A 22500-nucleotide genomic window follows, 5' to 3' on the forward strand; every position below is an offset into this window, starting at 1 on the left:
AGACAGACAGAGAGAGAGAGAGACCGAAGGGAGATGGAGAGACAGACAGAGAGAGAGAGACAGAGAGAGAGAGACCGAAGCGAGACAGAGAGAGACAGACAGAAAGTGAGAGAGACAGACAGAAAGAGAGAGACCGAAGTGAGACAGAGAGAGACAGAGGGAAAGTGAGAGAGACAGACAGAAAGCAAAATAGACAGAGATAGAGAGAGACCGAAAGTGAGACAGAGAGAGAGAGACCGAAAGCGAGACAGAGAGAGAGAAAGAGAGAGAGAGAGACCGAAAGCGAGACAGCGAGAGAGAAAGAGAGAGAGACCGAAAGCGAGACAGAGGGAGAGAAAGAGAGAGAGACCGAAAGCGAGACAGCGAGAGAGAAAGAGAGAGAGACCGAAAGCGAGACAGAGGGAGAGAAAGAGAGAGAGAGAGAGATAGAGAGACCAAATCGTGAGACAGCGAGAGAGACACACAGAGAGAGACCGAGAGAACGATAGAGAGAGAAAGGGACAGAAAGAGAGAGAGAGACTTAATAGTCAAAATTGCTTACATGAAGATTCCAGCCATAGTAAGCTTCTAGCATGCTAGCTACCTACTGTATATATATCAGGAAGGAAAAGTTGGTCACTTGTTCATTATTTGTATTCAACAAAAAACTGTAGATTAACTAGCCAGCATGCAATGTATTGTAGTAGTATTGTAGAACTGTACAGTGTGTGTTGTAGATGCACACGTTCTGCATATCTATGTGTACATATTGAGCACTAGTCCATAGCCTTCACTTCTCCTCAAAATTAAATAGGATCAACGTTCTTTTAGGAAGTCTTCAAAGTACTTGTCTGAGAAAAGGCTGATCAAAATGTTTCACTATTTTATGATTGTAGAAAAAGTCACAAACGCAAATATATTATTAATATTCCTGTGGTAGACTATCCTTGTGGTAGACTATCCTTGTGGTAGACTATCCCCATGGTAGACTATCCCTGTGGTAGACTATCCTTGTGGTAGACTATCCCCATGGTAGACTATCCCTGTGGTAGACTATCCTTGTGGTAGACTATCCCCATGGTAGACTATCCCTGTGGTAGACTATCCCCATGGTAGACTATCCCTGTGGTAGACTATCCCTGTGGTAGACTATCCTTGTGGTAGACTATCCTTGTGGTAGACTATCCCCATGGTAGACTATCCCTGTGGTAGACTATCCTCATGGTAGACTATCCCTGTGGTAGACTATCCCTGTGGTAGACTATCCCTGTGGTAGACTATCCCCATGGTAGACTATCCCTGTGGTAGACTATCCCCATGGTAGACTATCCCTGTGGTAGACTATCCTCATGGTAGACTATCCCCATGGTAGACTATCCCCATGGTAGACTATCCCTGTGGTAGACTATCCCCATGGTAGACTATCCCTGTGGTAGACTATCCTCATGGTAGACTATCCCCGTGGTAGACTATCCCTGTGGTAGACTATCCTTGTGGTAGACTATCCCTGTGGTAGACTATCCCTGTGGTAGACTATCCCTGTGGTAGACTATCCCCGTGGTAGACTATCCCTGTGGTAGACTATCCTTGTGGTAGACTATCCTTGTGGTAGACTATCCCCATGGTAGACTATCCCTGTGGTAGACTATCCTCATGGTAGACTATCCCCGTGGTAGACTATCCCCATGGTAGACTATCCCCGTGGTAGACTATCCTTGTGGTAGACTATCCTTGTGGTAGACTATCCCTGTGGTAGACTATCCCTGTGGTAGACTATCCTTGTGGTAGACTATCCTTGTGGTAGACTATCCCCGTGGTAGACTATCCCCGTGGTAGACTATCCCTGTGGTAGACTATCCTTGTTGTAGACTATCCTTGTGGTAGACTATCCCTGTGGTAGACTATCCCCATGGTAGACTATCCCCGTGGTAGACTATCCCCGTGGTAGACTATCCTTGTGGTAGACTATCCCCGTGGTAGACTATCCCCATGGTAGACTATCCCTGTGGTAGACTATCCCCGTGGTAGACTATCCTTGTGGTAGACTATCCCAATGGTAGACTATACCTGTGGTAGACTATCCCTGTGGTAGACTATCCTTGTGGTAGACTATCCCCATGGTAGACTATCCCTGTGGTAGACTATCCCCGTGGTAGACTATCCTTGTGGTAGACTATCCCAATGGTAGACTATACCTGTGGTAGACTATCCCTGTGGTAGACTATCCCAATGGTAGACTATACCTGTGGTAGACTATCCCTGTGGTAGACTATCCCAATGGTAGACTATCCCTGTGGTAGACTATCCCAATGGTAGACTATCCCTGTGGTAGACTATCCTTGTGGTAGACTATCCCCGTGGTAGACTATCCTTGTGGTAGACTATCCACGTGGTAGACTATCCCCATGGTAGACTATCCCCGTGGTAGACTATCCCCGTGGTAGACTATCCCCATGGTAGACTATCCTTGTGGTAGACTATCCCCGTGGTAGACTATCCCCATGGTAGACTATCCCTGTGGTAGACTATCCCAATGGTAGACTATACCTGTGGTAGACTATCCCTGTGGTAGACTATCCCTGTGGTAGACTATCCCAATGGTAGACTATACCTGTGGTAGACTATCCCTGTGGTAGACTATCCCAATGGTAGACTATACCTGTGGTAGACTATCCCTGTGGTAGACTATCCCAATGGTAGACTATACCTGTGGTAGACTATCCCTGTGGTAGACTATCCCAATGGTAGACTATCCCTGTGGTAGACTATCCCCGTGGTAGACTATCCTTGTGGTAGACTATCCCAATGGTAGACTATACCTGTGGTAGACTATCCCTGTGGTAGACTATCCCAATGGTAGACTATACCTGTGGTAGACTATCCCTGTGGTAGACTATCCCAATGGTAGACTATCCCTGTGGTAGACTATCCTTGTGGTAGACTATCCCCATGGTAGACTATCCCTGTGGTAGACTATCCCCGTGGTAGACTATCCCAATGGTAGACTATACCTGTGGTAGACTATCCCTGTGGTAGACTATCCCAATGGTAGACTATCCCTGTGGTAGACTATCCTTGTGGTAGACTATCCCCATGGTAGACTATCCCTGTGGTAGACTATCCCCGTGGTAGACTATCCCTGTGGTAGACTATCCCCGTGGTAGACTATCCCCGTGGTAGACTATCCCCGTGGTAGACTATCCCCATGGTAGACTATCCCTGTGGTAGACTATCCCCGTGGTAGACTATTCCCATGGTAGACTATCCCCATGGTAGACTATCCCCGTGGTAGACTATCCCCATGGTAGACTATCCTTGTGGTAGACTATCCCCGTGGTAGACTATCCCCATGGTAGACTATCCTTGTGGTAGACTATCCCCGTGGTAGACTATCCCCATGGTAGACTATCCTTGTGGTAGACTATCCCTGTGGTAGACTATCCCTGTGGTAGACTATCCCTGTGGTAGACTATCCCCATGGTAGACTATCCCCATGGTAGACTATCCCCATGGTAGACTATCCCTGTGGTAGACTATCCCCGTGGTAGACTATCCCTGTGGTAGACTATCCCCGTGGTAGACTATCCCTGTGGTAGACTATCCCCGTGGTAGACTATCCTTGTGGTAGACTATCCCCGTGGTAGACTATCCCCATGGTAGACTATCCTTGTGGTAGACTATCCCTGTGGTAGACTATCCCTGTGGTAGACTATCCTTGTGGTAGACTATCCCTGTGGTAGACTATCCCTGTGGTAGACTATCCTTGTGGTAGACTATCCCTGTGGTAGACTATCCCCATGGTAGACTATCCTTGTGGTAGACTATCCCTGTGGTAGACTATCCCTGTGGTAGACTATCCTTGTGGTAGACTATCCCCGTGGTAGACTATCCTTGTGGTAGACTATCCCTGTGGTAGACTATCCCTGTGGTAGACTATCCTTGTGGTAGACTATCCCTGTGGTAGACTATCCATGTGGTAGACTATCCCTGTGGTAGACTATCCCTGTGGTAGACTATCCTTGTGGTAGACTATCCCCGTGGTAGACTATCCTTGTGGTAGACTATCCCCATGGTAGACTATCCCTGTGGTAGACTATCCCCATGGTAGACTATCCCCGTGGTAGACTATCCCCATGGTAGACTATCCATGTGGTAGACTATCCCTGTGGTAGACTATCCCTGTGGTAGACTATCCTTGTGGTAGACTATCCCCGTGGTAGACTATCCCTGTGGTAGACTATCCTTGTGGTAGACTATCCCCATGGTAGACTATCCCTGTGGTAGACTATCCCCATGGTAGACTATCCCCGTGGTAGACTATCCCCATGGTAGACTATCCATGTGGTAGACTATCCCTGTGGTAGACTATCCCTGTGGTAGACTATCCCCGTGGTAGACTATCCCAATGGTAGACTATACCTGTGGTAGACTATCCCTGTGGTAGACTATCCCAATGGTAGACTATCCCTGTGGTAGACTATCCTTGTGGTAGACTATCCCCATGGTAGACTATCCCTGTGGTAGACTATCCCCGTGGTAGACTATCCCTGTGGTAGACTATCCCCGTGGTAGACTATCCCGTGGTAGACTATCCCCGTGGTAGACTATCCCCATGGTAGACTATCCCTGTGGTAGACTATCCCCGTGGTAGACTATTCCCATGGTAGACTATCCCCATGGTAGACTATCCCCGTGGTAGACTATCCCCATGGTAGACTATCCTTGTGGTAGACTATCCCCGTGGTAGACTATCCCCATGGTAGACTATCCTTGTGGTAGACTATCCCCGTGGTAGACTATCCCCATGGTAGACTATCCTTGTGGTAGACTATCCCTGTGGTAGACTATCCCTGTGGTAGACTATCCCTGTGGTAGACTATCCCCATGGTAGACTATCCCCATGGTAGACTATCCCCATGGTAGACTATCCCTGTGGTAGACTATCCCCGTGGTAGACTATCCCTGTGGTAGACTATCCCCGTGGTAGACTATCCCTGTGGTAGACTATCCCCGTGGTAGACTATCCTTGTGGTAGACTATCCCCGTGGTAGACTATCCCCATGGTAGACTATCCTTGTGGTAGACTATCCCTGTGGTAGACTATCCCTGTGGTAGACTATCCTTGTGGTAGACTATCCCTGTGGTAGACTATCCCTGTGGTAGACTATCCTTGTGGTAGACTATCCCTGTGGTAGACTATCCCCGTGGTAGACTATCCTTGTGGTAGACTATCCCTGTGGTAGACTATCCCTGTGGTAGACTATCCTTGTGGTAGACTATCCCCGTGGTAGACTATCCTTGTGGTAGACTATCCCTGTGGTAGACTATCCCTGTGGTAGACTATCCTTGTGGTAGACTATCCCTGTGGTAGACTATCCATGTGGTAGACTATCCCTGTGGTAGACTATCCCTGTGGTAGACTATCCTTGTGGTAGACTATCCCCGTGGTAGACTATCCTTGTGGTAGACTATCCCCATGGTAGACTATCCCTGTGGTAGACTATCCCCATGGTAGACTATCCCCGTGGTAGACTATCCCCATGGTAGACTATCCATGTGGTAGACTATCCCTGTGGTAGACTATCCCTGTGGTAGACTATCCTTGTGGTAGACTATCCCCGTGGTAGACTATCCCTGTGGTAGACTATCCTTGTGGTAGACTATCCCCATGGTAGACTATCCCTGTGGTAGACTATCCCCATGGTAGACTATCCCCATGGTAGACTATCCCTGTGGTAGACTATCCCTGTGGTAGACTATCCCCATGGTAGACTATCCCTGTGGTAGACTATCCCCGTGGTAGACTATCCTTGTGGTAGACTATCCCCATGGTAGACTATCCCTGTGGTAGACTATCCCCATGGTAGACTATCCCCATGGTAGACTATCCCTGTGGTAGACTATCCCTGTGGTAGACTATCCCCATGGTAGACTATCCCTGTGGTAGACTATCCCCGTGGTAGACTATCCTTGTGGTAGACTATCCCCATGGTAGACTATCCCTGTGGTAGACTATCCCCGTGGTAGACTATCCCCGTGGTAGACTATCCCCATGGTAGACTATCCCTGTGGTAGACTATCCTTGTGGTAGACTATCCCCGTGGTAGACTATACCTGTGGTAGACTATCCCCATGGTAGACTATCCCTGTGGTAGACTATCCCCATGGTAGACTATCCTTGTGGTAGACTATCCCCGTGGTAGACTATCCCCGTGGTAGACTATCCCTGTGGTAGACTATCCCCGTGGTAGACTATCCCTGTGGTAGACTATCCCTGTGGTAGACTATCCCTGTGGTAGACTATCCCCGTGGTAGACTATCCCCATGGTAGACTATCCCCGTGGTAGACTATCCCTGTGGTAGACTATCCCTGTGGTAGACTATCCCCATGGTAGACTATCCCTGTGGTAGACTATCCCCGTGGTAGACTATCCCCATGGTAGACTATCCCCGTGGTAGACTATCCCTGTGGTAGACTATCCCCGTGGTAGACTATCCCCATGGTAGACTATCCCTGTGGTAGACTATCCTTGTGGTAGACTATCCCCGTGGTAGACTATACCTGTGGTAGACTATCCCCATGGTAGACTATCCCTGTGGTAGACTATCCCCGTGGTAGACTATCCCCATGGTAGACTATCCCTGTGGTAGACTATCCCCGTGGTAGACTATCCCCATGGTAGACTATCCCCATGGTAGACTATCCCCGTGGTAGACTATCCCCGTGGTAGACTATCCTTGTGGTAGACTATCCCCGTGGTAGACTATACCTGTGGTAGACTATCCCCGTGGTAGACTATCCTTGTGGTAGACTATCCCCGTGGTAGACTATCCTTGTGGTAGACTATCCCCGTGGTAGACTATCCTTGTGGTAGACTATCCCCGTGGTAGACTATCCCCTTGGTAGACTATCCCCATGGTAGACTATCCCCATGGTAGACTATCCCTGTGGTAGACTATCCCCATGGTAGACTATCCCCATGGTAGACTATCCCTGTGGTAGACTATCCCTGTGGTAGACTATCCCCATGGTAGACTATCCCTGTGGTAGACTATCCTTGTGGTAGAACTTACCTTATACCTGTATAGCTGTGTTTAGTAATAAGTCAGAACTTACCTTATACCTGTATAGCTGTGTTTAGTAATAAGTCAGAACTTACCTTATACCTGTATAGCTGTGTGCTATGTTTCCTCTTCACTTGTTAGTCACAAAATAGTTTAAACACAAATTACTTTGAGTTTTGAAAGTCATTATTAAATGCTGTGCCTCACCCAAATCCAGGTAAATATTCATAATATGATTACTGTATTGTCCTATGTCTTTATACAAATATATATGTTAATGTTCATTGCTACTATCAATTAATAATCCTCATTTTTTTTGTGTCAAGTTCATATAACTGTGTCCATAGTACTTCTTGACTGGACTTATAGATTGCGTTGTTTTCTGTGGTGTGTGTATGCATGTGTGTGTTTGAATGTATGTGTGTGTGTGTGTGCGTGTGCCTGTGTCTGTGTCTGTGTCTGTGTGTGTACAGGCATGTCCTACCTTGTAATGTCCATAGAAGGGGTGTCGTCCTCCCGTCACCAGCATGTCTTCATCTCTATCCAACATACATCTCACTGGCCTCTTCAACCTGACACAACACACACACACAAGAGAGTTTCAGTAACGAAGTGTGTATTTTTGTGTGTGTGTGTGTGTGTGTGTGTGTGTGTGTGTGTGTGTGTGTGTGTGTGTGTGTGTGTGTGTGTGTGTGTGTGTGTGTGTGTGTGTGTGCATCCTTTTTTTGGTTGTGTGCATTTCACAACAACTTCCCAGTCTCACTGCGAAATTATAATTTTGCCCACAATTCTCCAAACATCAAATTTTGAAAAGTTTGTTGACACGGCAGTGACCATCAGTGTGATTTAACATTCTATAGCAGTGCCCATCACTGGGATTTAGCATTCTATAGCAGTGCCCATCAATGGGATTTAACATTCTATAGCAGTGCCCATCAGTGTGATTTAACATTCTATAGCAGTGCCCATCAGTGTGATTTAACATTCTATAGCAGTGCCAATCAGTGTGATTTAACATTCTATAGCAGTGACCATCAGTGGGATTTAACATTCTATAGCAGTGCCCATCAGTGGGATTTAACATTCTATAGCAGTGCCCATCAGTGTGATTTAACATTCTATAGCAGTGCCCATCAGTGTGATTTAACATTCTATAGCAGTGCCCATCAGTGTGATTTAACATTCTATAGCAGTGCCCATCAGTGTGATTTAACATTCTATAGCAGTGCCCATCAGTGGGATTTAACATTCTATAGCAGTGCCCATCAGTGGGATTTAACATTCTATAGCAGTGCCCATCAGTGGGATTTAACATTCTATAGCAGTGCCCATCAGTGTGATTTAACATTCTATAGCAGTGCCCATCAGTGTGATTTAACATTCTATAGCAGTGCCCATCAGTGTGATTTAACATTCTATAGCAGTGCCCATCAGTGGGATTTAACATTCTATAGCAGTGCCCATCAGTGGGATTTAACATTCTATAGCAGTGCCCATCAGTGGGATTTAACATTCTATAGCAGTGCCCATCAGTGGGATTTAACATTCTATAGCAGTGCCCATCACTGGGATTTAACATTCTATAGCAGTGCCCATCAGTGTGATTTAACATTCTATAGCAGTGCCCATCAGTGTGATTTAACATTCTATAGCAGTGCCCATCAGTGGGATTTAACATTCTATAGCAGTGCCCATCAGTGGGATTTAACATTCTATAGCAGTGCCCATCAGTGGGATTTAACATTCTATAGCAGTGCCCATCAGTGGGATTTAACATTCTATAGCAGTGCCAATCAGTGGGATTTAACATTCTATAGCAGTGCCCATCAGTGTGATTTAACATTCTATAGCAGTGCCCATCAGTGTGATTTAACATTCTATAGCAGTGCCCATCAGTGTGATTTAACATTCTATAGCAGTGCCCATCAGTGGGATTTAACATTCTATAGCAGTGCCCATCAGTGTGATTTAACATTCTATAGTAGTGCCAATCAGTGGGATTTAACATTCTATAGCAGTGCCCATCAGTGGGATTTAACATTCTATAGCAGTGCCAATCAGTGGGATTTAACATTCTATAGCAGTGCCAATCAGTGTGATTTAACATTCTATAGCAGTGCCAATCAGTGGGATTTAACATTCTATAGCAGTGCCAATCAGTGTGATTTAACATTCTATAGCAGTGCCCATCATTGAGATTTAACATTCTATAGCAGTGCCCATCATTGGGATTTAACATTCTATAGCAGTGCCCATCAGTGGGATTTAACATTCTATAGCAGTGCCAATCAGTGGGCTTTAGCATTCTATAGCAGTGCCAATCAGTGGGATTTAACATTCTATCGCAGTGCCCATCACTGGGATTTAACATTCTATAGCAGTGCCAATCAGTGGGATTTAACATTCTATAGCAGTGCCCATCAGTGGTATTTAACATTCTATAGCAGTGCCCATCACTGGGATTTAACATTCTATAGCAGTGCCAATCAGTGGGATTTAACATTCTATAGCAGTGCCCATCAGTGGTATTTAACATTCTATAGCAGTGCCCATCAGTGTGATTTAACATTCTATAGCAGTGCCCATCAGTGGGATTTAACATTCTATAGCAGTGCCCATCAGTGGTATTTAACATTCTATAGCAGTGCCCATCAGTGGGATTTAACATTCTATAGCAGTGCCAATCAGTGGGATTTAACATTCTATAGCAGTGCCCATCAGTGGGATTTAACATTCTATAGTAGTGCCCATCAGTGGTATTTAACATTCTATAGCAGTGCCCATCACTGGGATTTAACATTCTATAGCAGTGCCAATCAGTGGGATTTAACATTCTATAGCAGTGCCCATCAGTGGTATTTAACATTCTATAGCAGTGCCCATCAGTGTGATTTAACATTCTATAGCAGTGCCCATCAGTGGGATTTAACATTCTATAGCAGTGCCCATCAGTGGGATTTAACATTCTATAGCAGTGCCCATCAGTGGTATTTAACATTCTATAGCAGTGCCCATCAGTGGGATTTAACATTCTATAGCAGTGCCCATCAGTGTGATTTAACATTCTATAGCAGTGCCAATCAGTGTGATTTAACATTCTATAGCAGTGCCCGTCAGTGTGATTTAACATTCTATAGCAGTGCCCATCAGTGGTATTTAACATTCTATAGCAGTGCCCATCAGTGGGATTTAACATTCTATAGCAGTGCCAATCAGTGGGATTTAACATTCTATAGCAGTGCCCATCAGTGGGATTTAACATTCTATAGCAGTGCCCATCAGTGGGATTTAACATTCTATAGCAGTGCCCATCAGTGGGATTTAACATTCTATAGCAGTGCCCATCAGTGGGATTTAACATTCTATAGCAGTGCCCATCAGTGTGATTTAACATTCTATAGCAGTGCCCATCAGTAGGATTTAACATTCTATAGCAGTGCCAATCAGTGGGATTTAACATTCTATAGCAGTGCCCATCAGTGTGATTTAACATTCTATAGCAGTGCCCATCAGTGTGATTTAACATTCTATAGCAGTGCCCATCAGTGTGATTTAACATTCTATAGCAGTGCCCATCAGTGGGATTTAACATTCTATAGCAGTGCCCATCAGTGGTATTTAACATTCTATAGCAGTGCCCATCAGTGGGATTTAACATTCTATAGCAGTGCCAATCAGTGTGATTTAACATTCTATAGCAGTGCCCATCAGTGGGATTTAACATTCTATAGCAGTGCCCATCACTGGGATTTAACATTCTATAGCAGTGCCCATCAGTGTGATTTAACATTCTATAGCAGTGACCATCAGTGGGATTTAACATTCTATAGCAGTGCCCATCAGTGGGATTTAACATTCTATAGCAGTGCCCATCAGTGGGATTTAACATTCTATAGCAGTGCCCATCAGTGGGATTTAACATTCTATAGCAGTGCCCATCAGTGGGATTTAACATTCTATAGCAGTGCCCATCAGTGGGATTTAACATTCTATAGCAGTGCCCATCAGTGGGATTTAACATTCTATAGCAGTGCCCATCAGTGGGATTTAACATTCTATAGCAGTGCCCATCAGTGGGATTTAACATTCTATAGCAGTGCCCATCAGTGGGATTTAACATTCTATAGCAGTGCCCATCAGTGGGATTTAACATTCTATAGCAGTGCCCATCAGTGGGATTTAACATTCTATAGCAGTGCCCATCAATGGGATTTAACATTCTATAGCAGTGCCCATCAATGGGATTTAACATTCTATAGCAGTGCCCATCAGTGGGATTTAACATTCTATAGCAGTGCCAATCAGTGGGATTTAACATTCTATAGCAGTGCCCATCAGTGGGATTTAACATTCTATAGCAGTGCCCATCAATGTGATTTAACATTCTATAGCAGTGCCAATCAGTGGGCTTTAGCATTCTATAGCAGTGCCAATCAGTGGGATTTAACATTCTATCGCAGTGCCAATCAGTGGGATTTAACATTCTATAGCAGTGCCAATCAGTGGGATTTAACATTCTATAGCAGTGCCAATCAGTGGGATTTAACATTATATAGCAGTGCCCATCAGTAGGATTTAACATGCTACCCTTGGACCTGGAGTCCACGGATTATGCCCATTCACCATCCTAGCAAATCTCAAGCCTACTTCATTGTACTAGCGCTCGCTGTTGCCCCTAGTGACCGGTTTTGACTGAACTTGTTTATGCATTAAGTCCGACTTGGTTTAGTAAAACAGTAAGGCATTAATTCCGACTTAGTTAAGTAAAACAGAAAGGCATAAATTCCCACTTAGTTAAGTAAAACAGAAAGGCATTAAGTCCGACTTGGTTTAGTAAAACAGAAAGGCATTAAGTCCGACTTGGTTTAGTAAAACAGTAAGGCATTAATTCCGACTTAGTTAAGTAAAACAGAAAGGCATTAATTCCGACTTAGTTAAGTAAAACAGAAAGGCATTAAGTCCGACTTGGTTAAGTAAAACAGAAAGGCATTAATTCCGACTTAGTTAAGTAAAACAGAAAGGCATTAATTCCGACTTAGTTAAGTAAAACAGAAAGGCATTAATTCCGACTTAGTTAAGTAAAACAGAAAGGCATTAAGTCCGACTTGGTTAAGTAAAACAGAAAGGCATTAATTCCGACTTAGTTAAGTAAAACAGAAAGGCATTAATTCCGACTTAGTTAAGTAAAACAGAAAGGCATTAAGTCCGACTTGGTTAAGTAAAACAGAAAGGCATTAATTCCGACTTAGTTAAGTAAAACAGAAAGGCATTAATTCCAATTGGTTAACAAGCAGACATTAATTCCAATTGGTTAACAAGCAGACATTAATTCCAATTGGTTAACAAGCAGACATTAATTCCAATTGGTTAACAAGCAGACATTAATTCCAATTGGTTAACAAGCAGACATTAATTCCAATTGGTTAACAAGCAGACATTAATTCCAATTGGTTAACAAGCAGACATTAAGTCCAATTGGTTAACAAGCAGACATTAAATCCAATTGGTTAACAAGCAGACATTAAGTCCAATTGGTTAACAAGCAGACATTAAATCCAATTGGTTAACAAGCAGACATTAAGTCCAATTGGTTAACAAGCAGACATTAAATCCAATTGGTTAACAAGCAGACATTAAGTCCAATTGGTTAACAAGCAGACATTAAGTCCAATTGGTTAACAAGCAGACATTAATTCCAATTGGTTAACAAGCAGACATTAATTCCAATTGGTTAACAAGCAGACATTAAATCCAATTGGTTAACAATCAGACATTAATTCCCTAATGTTTGGTGTTTGGGTTTAGAATAGTGCTAATTCAATTCAGGCATTCATTCTGATTGGTTAAGATCAGGAAAAAAAACTCCACGGTTTAGTTTAGTAGCTGACTCTCCTTTTATAGACCCGGGTTTAAACAAAGCTCCTGGCACTGATTTTTTTGTTGTTGCTCTGGACAGTGTCTCCAGACGTCTTGCGAACCTACAAAAACCAACCATTTTGCTTTGAATCTGGAGTGATCTACATTTGTGCGTCATCTTACTTCTGAGCAGCCACAGCAACCATGGTAGACAGGATGGTTGACCTGCTCTCCTTCCCTCCGAATCCTCCTCCCATCCTCTTCACTCTGATCACCACTCTACTGGCCGGGACACCCAACGCCTTAGCAACCAGAGACTGGAAAGAGAGAGAGAGAGAGAGAGAGAGAGAGAGAGAGAGAGAGAGAGAGAGAGAGAGAGAGAGAGAGAGTGAGTGTGTTTGAATGTGTGTGTTTGGATGTGTTTAACCATTCTTGTGGGGACCAGTAGCCCCCACAAGAATTGTAAAACAGTTTTTGTTGTTGACCAACTGGGGACATTTTGCTGGTCACCACAAGTTCAAATATAATTTCCATTGGGTTTTAGGGTTAAGGTTAGAATTATTGTTAGAAATAGTTTTTGGGTTAGGAGCTAGGGTTAGTTTTAGGGTTAGGGTTAGGAGTTAGGGTTAGGAGCTAGGGTTAGATTTAGGGTTAGGAACTAGGGTTAGGGTTAGGAGCTAGGGTTAGTTTTAGGGTTAGTTTTAGGGTTAGGGTTAGGAGTTAGGGTTAGATTTAGGGTTAGGGTTAGGAGCTAGGGTTAGATTTAGGAGCTAGGGTTAAGGTTAAGGTTAGGTTTTTGGGTTAAGGAAAATAGGATTTTGAATGGGACTGAATTGTATGTCCCCACTAGGTTAGCTGCGCAAGTCTGTGTGTGTGTGTGTGTGTACCTGGGTCTTGGTAGCAGACTGAGTAGAGACAAACAGCTCCATCTCTCCATCCTCTCCTTTAGGTACAGCTACAGTAACATTGGTCTCCAGGTAGAAGTGTTCCTGGCCTCCCATATGCATCTCACCTGGTAATACAGACACATGATCACACACACACTCACTCACTCACTCACTCACTCACTCACTCACTCACTCACTCACTCACTCACTCACTCACTCACTCACTCACTCACTCACCCTCACACTCACCCTCACCCTCACAGACTCACCCTCACTCACACCCTCACTCATACCCTCACTCTCACAGACTCTCACTCACACACTCACACTCATACACACTCACTCATTCACTCACACTCACGCACCCTCACAGACTCAACCTCACACACTCACCCTCACCCTCACAGACTCACTCTCACACACTCTCACTCACACACTCACACTCACACACCCTCACAGACTCACTCTCACACACTCTCACTCACACACTCACACTCACACACCCTCACAGACTCACTCTCACACACTCTCACTCACACACTCACACTCACCCTCACCCTCACAGACTCACCCTCCAGGATGTGGTCAGCCTGTGTGAACCCTTGGTCCAGGTCTCCCGTCTGGATGGTTCTAACCGGCTGGAAGAAGGACTGATGGGTAATGGCGTCCTGTATGGTGATGATTACAGGCTGTAGTTCCTGGTAGGTGATCCTCACGGCCTTGGCTGCTCTCTGAGCGTGAGCCTGAGTGTCTGCTACTACCGCTCCTATGATGTGGCCCACACACGTCACCTAGAGAATACACACACCCAGACACACCCAGACAATGCATACCAGGTGACTACCTCAAGAATCTGGTTGAGAGAATGTCATCAGTGTGCAACGCTGTCATCAAGGCAAAGAGTGGCTACTTTGAAAATTTCAAATGTAAAATATTTTTAGATTTTTTTTAAAACACTTTTTGGGGTTACTACATGATTCCATATGTGTTATTTCATAGTTTTGATATTTTCACTATTATTCTACAATGTAGAAAATAGTAAAAATAAAGAAATAACCGTGAACGATTTAGTGTGTCCAAAATGTTGACTATATTGGATATAAGTGTCTGCTAAAATGATATTTTTATTTACACTTTTAACACCAAACACATATTAAAGGGCAGTTCTGTCACTTTTCACCCTCATAGTCATTATCTCCAGAAAAATACCAGGTGTTTTTGTTTCTATGATCTGTGGTTAAAAAGATCAGAAGAGGTCCTGAAAAAGGCTTCTCTGTGACATCACAGGGTAGTTTCCTGCCAGAAGGGAAGGCAGTTTCATGCAAGAAGGGAAGGCAGTTTCCTGCCAGAGGGGAAGGCAGTTTCCTGCCAGAGGGAAGGTAGTTTCCTGCCAGAGGGAAGGCAGTTTCCTGACAGAGGGGAAGGCAGTTTCCTGCCAGAGGGGAAGGCAGTTTCCTGCCAGAAGGAAGGTAGTTTCCTGCCAGAGGAAAGGTTGTTTCCTGCCAGAGGGAAGGCAGTTTCCTGCCAGAGGGAAGTAAGTTCCTGCCAGAGGGGAAGGCAGTTTCCTGCCAGAGTAAAGGTTGTTTCCTGCCAGAGGGGAAGGCAGTTTGCTGCCAGAGGGGAAGGCAGTTTGCTGCCAGAGGGGAAGGCAGTTTCCTGCTAGAGGGGAAGGCAGTTTCCTGCCAGAGGGAAGGCAGTTTCCTGCCAGAGGGTCAAGGTAGTTTCCTGCCAGAGGGAAGGAAGTTCCTGCCAGAGGGGAAGGCAGTTTCCTGCCAGAGTAAAGGTCGTTTCCTGCCAGAGGGGAAGGCAGTTTCCTGCCAGAGGGGAAGGTTGTTTCCTGCCAGAGGAAAGGTTGTTTCCTGCCATAGGGAAGGCAGTTTCCTGCAAGAAGGGAAGGTAGTTTCCTGCCAGAGGAAAGGTTGTTTCCTGCCAGAGGGGAAGGCAGTTTCCTGCCAGAGGGGAAGGTAGTTTCCTGCCAGAGGGGAAGGCAGTTTCCTGCCAGAGGGGAAGGTAGTTTATTGCCAGAAGGGAAGGTGGTTTCCTGACAGAGGGAAGGCAGTTTCCTGCCAGAGGGGAAGGCAGTTTCCTGCCAGAGGGGAAGGCAGTTTCCTGCCAGAGGGAAGGCAGTTTCCTGCAAGAAGGGAAGGTAGTTTCCTGCCAAAGGGGAAGGCAGTTTCCTGCAAGAAGGGAAGGCAGTTTCCTGCCAGAGGGGAAGGCAGTTTCCTGCCAGAGGGAAGGCAGTTTCCAGCCAGAGGGAAGACAGTTTCCTGCCAGAGGGGAAGGCAGTTTCCTGCCAGAGGGGAAGGCAGTTTCCTGCCAGAGGGAAGACAGTTTCCTGCCAGAGGGGAAGGCAGTTTCCTGCCAGAGGGAAGGTAGTGTCCTGCCAGAGGGAAGGTAGTGTCCTGCCAGAGGGAAGGTAGTGTCCTGCCAGAGGGAAGGCAGTTTCCTGCCAGAGGGAAGTATAGTTTACTGCATAGAGGAGAACATACTGTACACACAGTACCCTCCAACATAGAGAACATACTGTACACACAGTACCCTCCAACATAGAGGAGAACATACTGTACACACAGTACCCTCCAACCTAGAGGAGAACATACTGTACACACAGTACCCTCCAACATAGAGGAGAACATACTGTACACACAGTACCCTCCAACCTAGAGGAGAACATACTGTACACACAGTACCCTCCAACATAGAGGAGAACATACTGTACACACAGTACCCTCCAACCTAGAGAACATACTGTACACACAGTACCCTCCAACATTGAGAACATACTGTACACACAGTACCCTCCAACATAGAGAACATACTGTACACACAGTACCCTCCAACATAGAGGAGAACATACTGTACACACAGTACCCTCCAACATAGAGAACATACTGTACACACAGTACCCTCCAACATAGAGAACATACTGTACACACAGTACCCTCCAACATAGAGAACATACTGTACACACAGTACCCTCCAACATAAAGAACATACTGTACACACAGTACCCTCCAACATAGAGAACATACTGTACACACAGTACCCTCCAACATAGAGCACATACTGTACACACAGTACCCTCCAACATAGAGGAGAACATACTGTACACACAGTACCCTCCAACATAGAGAACATACTGTACACACAGTACCCTCCAACATAGAGAACATACTGTACACACAGTACCCTCCAACATTGAGGACATACTGTACACACAGTACCCTCCAACATAGAGAACATACTGTACACACAGTACCCTCCAACATAGAGGAGAACATACTGTACACACAGTACCCTCCAACCTAGAGGAGAACATACTGTACACACAGTACCCTCCAACATAGAGGAGAACATACTGTACACACAGTACCCTCCAACCTAGAGAACATACTGTACACACAGTACCCTCCAACATTGAGAACATACTGTACACACAGTACCCTCCAACATAGAGAACATACTGTACACACAGTACCCTCCAACATAGAGAACATACTGTACACACAGTACCCTCCAACATAGAGGACATACTGTACACACAGTACCCTCCAACATAGAGGAGAACATACTGTACACACAGTACCCTCCAACCTAGAGGAGAACATACTGTACACACAGTACCCTCCAACATAGAGGAGAACATACTGTACACACAGTACCCTCCAACCTAGAGGAGAACATACTGTACACACAGTACCCTCCAACACAGAGGAGAACATACTGTACACACAGTACCCTCCAACATAGAGAACATACTGTACACACAGTACCCTCCAACATAGAGAACATACTGTACACACAGTACCCTCCAACATAGAGGAGAACATACTGTACACACAGTACCCTCCAACATAGAGGAGAACATACTGTACACACAGTACCCTCCAACATAGAGGAGAACATACTGTACACACAGTACCCTCCAACATTGAGAACATACTGTACACACAGTACCCTCCAACATAGAGAACATACTGTACACACAGTACCCTCCAACACAGAGGAGAACATACTGTACACACAGTACCCTCCAACATAGAGGAGAACATACTGTACACACAGTACCCTCCAACATAGAGGAGAACATACTGTACACACAGTACCCTCCAACATTGAGAACATACTGTACACACAGTACCCTCCAACATAGAGGAGAACATACTGTACACACAGTACCCTCCAACATAGAGGAGAACATACTGTACACACAGTACCCTCCAACATAGAGAACATACTGTACACACAGTACCCTCCAACATAGAGGAGAACATACTGTACACACAGTACCCTCCAACATAGAGGAGAACATACTGTACACACAGTACCCTCCAACATAGAGGAGAACATACTGTACACACAGTACCCTCCAACATAGAGAACATACTGTACACACAGTACCCTCCAACCTAGAGGAGAACATACTGTACACACAGTACCCTCCAACATAGAGGAGAACATACTGTACACACAGTACCCTCCAACATAGAGGAGAACATACTGTACACAAAGTACCCTCCAACATAGAGAACATACTGTACACACAGTACCCTCCAACACAGAGAACATACTGTACACACAGTACCCTCCAACATTGAGAACATACTGTACACACAGTACCCTCCAACACAGAGGAGAACATACTGTACACACAGTACCCTCCAACATAAAGAACATACTGTACACACAGTACCCTCCAACATAGAGAACATACTGTACACACAGTACCCTCCAACATAGAGGAGAACATACTGTACACAAAGTACCCTCCAACACAGAGGAGAACATACTGTACACACAGTACCCTCCAACATAGAGAACATACTGTACACACAGTACCCTCCAACATAGAGAACATACTGTACACACAGTACCCTCCAACATAGAGGAGAACATACTGAACACACAGTACCCTCCAACACAGAGGAGAACATACTGTACACACAGTACCCTCCAACATAGAGGACATACTGTACACACAGTACCCTCCAACATAGAGAACATACTGTACACACAGTACCCTCCAACATAGAGAACATACTGTACACAAAGTACCCTCCAACACAGAGGAGAACATACTGTACACACAGTACCCTCCAACATAGAGGACATACTGTACACACAGTACCCTCCAACATAGAGAACATACTGTACACACAGTACCCTCCAACACAGAGGAGAACATACTGTACACACAGTACCCTCCAACATAGAGAACATACTGTACACACAGTACCCTCCAACATAGAGAACATACTGTACAAAAGTACCCTCCAACACAGAGGAGAACATACTGTACACACAGTACCCTCCAACACAGAGGAGAACATACTGTACACACAGTACCCTCCAACATAGAGAACATACTGTACACACAGTACCCTCAAACGTGGAGTAGTCTGGGATGGTAAGAGAAATCAGGAGTCTATCAGAGCGTGATAGTGGAGTAGTCTGGGATGGTAAGAGAAATGTGTACATTGTATGTATATATATATATATATATATATATATATATATATATATATATATATATATATATATATATATATATATATATATATACATAATATGACATTTGTAATGTCTTTACTGTTTTGAAACTTCTGTACGTGTAATGTTTACTGTTCATTTGTGTTGTTTTTCACCTTATATATTCACTTTGTATGTTGTCTACCTCACTTGCTTTGGCAATGTTAACACATGTTTCCCATGCCAATAAAGCCCTTGAATTGAATTGAATTGAATTGAAATCAGGAGTCTAGCAGAGTGTGATAGTGGAGTAGTCTGGGATGGTAAGAGAAATCAGGAGTCTATCAGAGCGTGATAGTGGAGTAGTCTGGGACGGTAAGAGAAATCAGGAGTCTATCAGAGTGTGATAGTGGAGTAGTCTGGGATGGTAAGAGAAATCAGGAGTCTATCAGAGCGTGATAGTGGAGTAGTCTGGGATGGTAAGAGAAATCAGGAGTCTAGCAGAGTGTGATAGTAGAGTAGTCTGGGATGGTAAGAGAAATCAGGAGTCTATCAGAGTGTGATAGTAGAGTAGTCTGGGATGGTAAGATAAATCAGGAGTCTAGCAGAGTGTGATAGTAGAGTAGTCTGGGACGGTAAGAGAAATCAGGAGTCTATCAGAGCGTGATAGTGGAGTAGTCTGGGACGGTAAGAGAAATCAGGAGTCTATCAGAGCGTGATAGTGGAGTAGTCTGGGACGGTAAGAGAAATCAGGAGTCTATCAGAGCGTGATAGTGGAGTAGTCTGGGATGGTAAGAGAAATCAGGAGTCTAGCAGAGCGTGACAGTAGAGTAGTTGTGTGTTCCAGAGTCACACGAGCCCTTCTTTAGGTAGGTCATATGTGTGACTGTGGAGAGAATGGATTATCGTTGCTCGACGTCTGTGTTGCGTTTCCCAGAATAAAGCCTCTGGGCTTCCATTTAACACTCTTTCTTTCCCCTCTATCCCTCCCTCCTTCTCTCTCCTCCCTTCGTTCATGAGTCGACTGTTCCTAACCTACGCTGTCCAAGTTCTCGCGTGTCTTCGCCTCGGGCCGTTGCGGTGGCCTTATTACCCCGTCACACCAACTGCAGTCAAATTCCACGTGACCATTGAGTCACGGTAATTTTAGAATGAACCTTTATCATGCATCTGTCTAGAGACAGGGAATTGGGGGGAAAGACATGTCATCTAGGCCTATAACAGCTAAACAGGGAATTGGGGGAAAAGACATGTAATCTAGGACTATAACAGCTAAACAGGGAATTGGGGGGAAAGACATGTCATCTAGGACTATAACAGCTAAACAGGGAATTGGGGGGGAAAGACATGTCATCTAGGCCTATAACAGCTAAACAGGGAATTGGGGGGGAAGACATGTCATCTAGGCCTATAACAGCTAAACAGGGACTTGGGGGGAAAGACATGTCATCTAGGACTATAACAGCTAAACAGGGAATTGGGGGGAAAGACATGTCATCTAGGACTATAACAGCTAAACAGGGACTTGGGGGAAAAGACATGTCATCTAGGCCTATAACAGCTAAACAGGGAATTGGGGGGAAAGACATGTCATCTAGGACTATAACAGCTAAACAGGGAATTGGGGGGAAAGACATGTCATCTAGGCCTATAACAGCTAAACAGGGAATTGGGGGGAAAGACATGTCATCTAGGACTATAACAGCTAAACAGGGACTTGGGGGGAAAAGACATGTCATCTAGGACTATAACAGCTAAACAGGGAATTGGTGGGGAAAGACATGTCATCTAGGACTATAACAGCTAAACAGGGAATTGGGGGGGAAAGACATGTCATCTAGGACTATAACAGCTAAACAGGGAATTGGGGGGAAAGACATGTCATCTAGGACTATAACAGCTAAACAGGGAATTGGGGGGAAAGACATGTCATCTAGGCCTATAACAGATAAACAGGGAATTGGGGGGGAAAGACATGTCATCTAGGACTATAACAGCTAAACAGGGACTTGGGGGAAAAGACATGTCATCTAGGACTATAACAGCTAAACAGGGAATTGGGGGGAAAGACATGTCATCTAGGCCTATAACAGCTAAACAGGGAATTGGGGGGGAAAGACATGTCATCTAGGACTATAACAGCTAAACAGGGAATTGGGGGGAAAGACATGTCATCTAGGACTATAACAGCTAAACAGGGAATTGGGGGGAAAGACATGTCATCTAGGCCTATAACAGCTAAACAGGGAATTGGGGGGAAAAGACATGTCATCTAGGACTATAACAGCTAAACAGGGAATTGGGGGGAAAGACATGTCATCTAGGCCTATAACAGCTAAACAGGGAATTGGGGGGAAAGACATGTCATCTAGGACTATAACAGCTAAACAGGGAATTGGGGGGAAAGACATGTCATCTAGGCCTATAACAGCTAAACAGGGAATTGGGGGGAAAAGACATGTCATCTAGGACTATAACAGCTAAACAGGGAATTGGGGGGAAAGACATGTCATCTAGGCCTATAACAGCTAAACAGGGAATTGGGGGGAAAGACATGTCATCTAGGACTATAACAGCTAAACAGGGACTTGGGGGGAAAAGACATGTCATCTAGGACTATAACAGCTAAACAGGGAATTGGTGGGGAAAGACATGTCATCTAGGACTATAACAGCTAAACAGGGAATTGGGGGGGAAAGACATGTCATCTAGGACTATAACAGCTAAACAGGGAATTGGGGGGGAAAGACATGTCATCTAGGCCTATAACAGCTAAACAGGGAATTGGGGGGAAAGACATGTCATCTAGGACTATAACAGCTAAACAGGGACTTGGGGGAAAAGACATGTCATCTAGGACTATAACAGCTAAACAGGGAATTGGTGGGGAAAGACATGTCATCTAGGACTATAACAGCTAAACAGGGAATTGGGGGGGAAAGACATGTCATCTAGGACTATAACAGCTAAACAGGGAATTGGGGGGAAAGACATGTCATCTAGGACTATAACAGCTAAACAGGGAATTGGGGGGAAAGACATGTCATCTAGGCCTATAACAGCTAAACAGGGAATTGGGGGGAAAGACATGTCATCTAGGCCTATAACAGCTAAACAGGGAATTGGGGGGAAAAGACATGTCATCTAGGACTATAACAGCTAAACAGGGAATTGGGGGGAAAGACATGTCATCTAGGCCTATAACAGCTAAACAGGGAATTGGGGGGAAAGACATGTCATCTAG

The 22500-nt window shown here is 44.9% G+C and overlaps 1 protein-coding gene across 2 annotated transcripts in view; it reads right to left on the bottom strand.

Annotated features, from left to right (window-relative positions):
- The window catches only part of xdh (xanthine dehydrogenase), an 86657-nt gene that overhangs the window by 14990 nt on the left and 49167 nt on the right, over positions 1-22500 (bottom strand). For both annotated transcript variants that reach the window (XM_052485657.1, XM_052485656.1), the window contains 4 exons: positions 14359-14578; positions 13788-13912; positions 13084-13217; positions 7529-7616 (listed from right to left, as the gene is read on the bottom strand). In XM_052485657.1, coding sequence (XP_052341617.1) covers positions 7529-7616; positions 13084-13217; positions 13788-13912; positions 14359-14578 — 567 coding nt within the window. The remainder of the gene's footprint in view (positions 1-7528; positions 7617-13083; positions 13218-13787; positions 13913-14358; positions 14579-22500) is intronic.

This window comes from Oncorhynchus keta, chromosome 29, assembly GCF_023373465.1.
Source record: "Oncorhynchus keta strain PuntledgeMale-10-30-2019 chromosome 29, Oket_V2, whole genome shotgun sequence".
Classification (NCBI taxonomy): domain Eukaryota; kingdom Metazoa; phylum Chordata; class Actinopteri; order Salmoniformes; family Salmonidae; genus Oncorhynchus; species Oncorhynchus keta.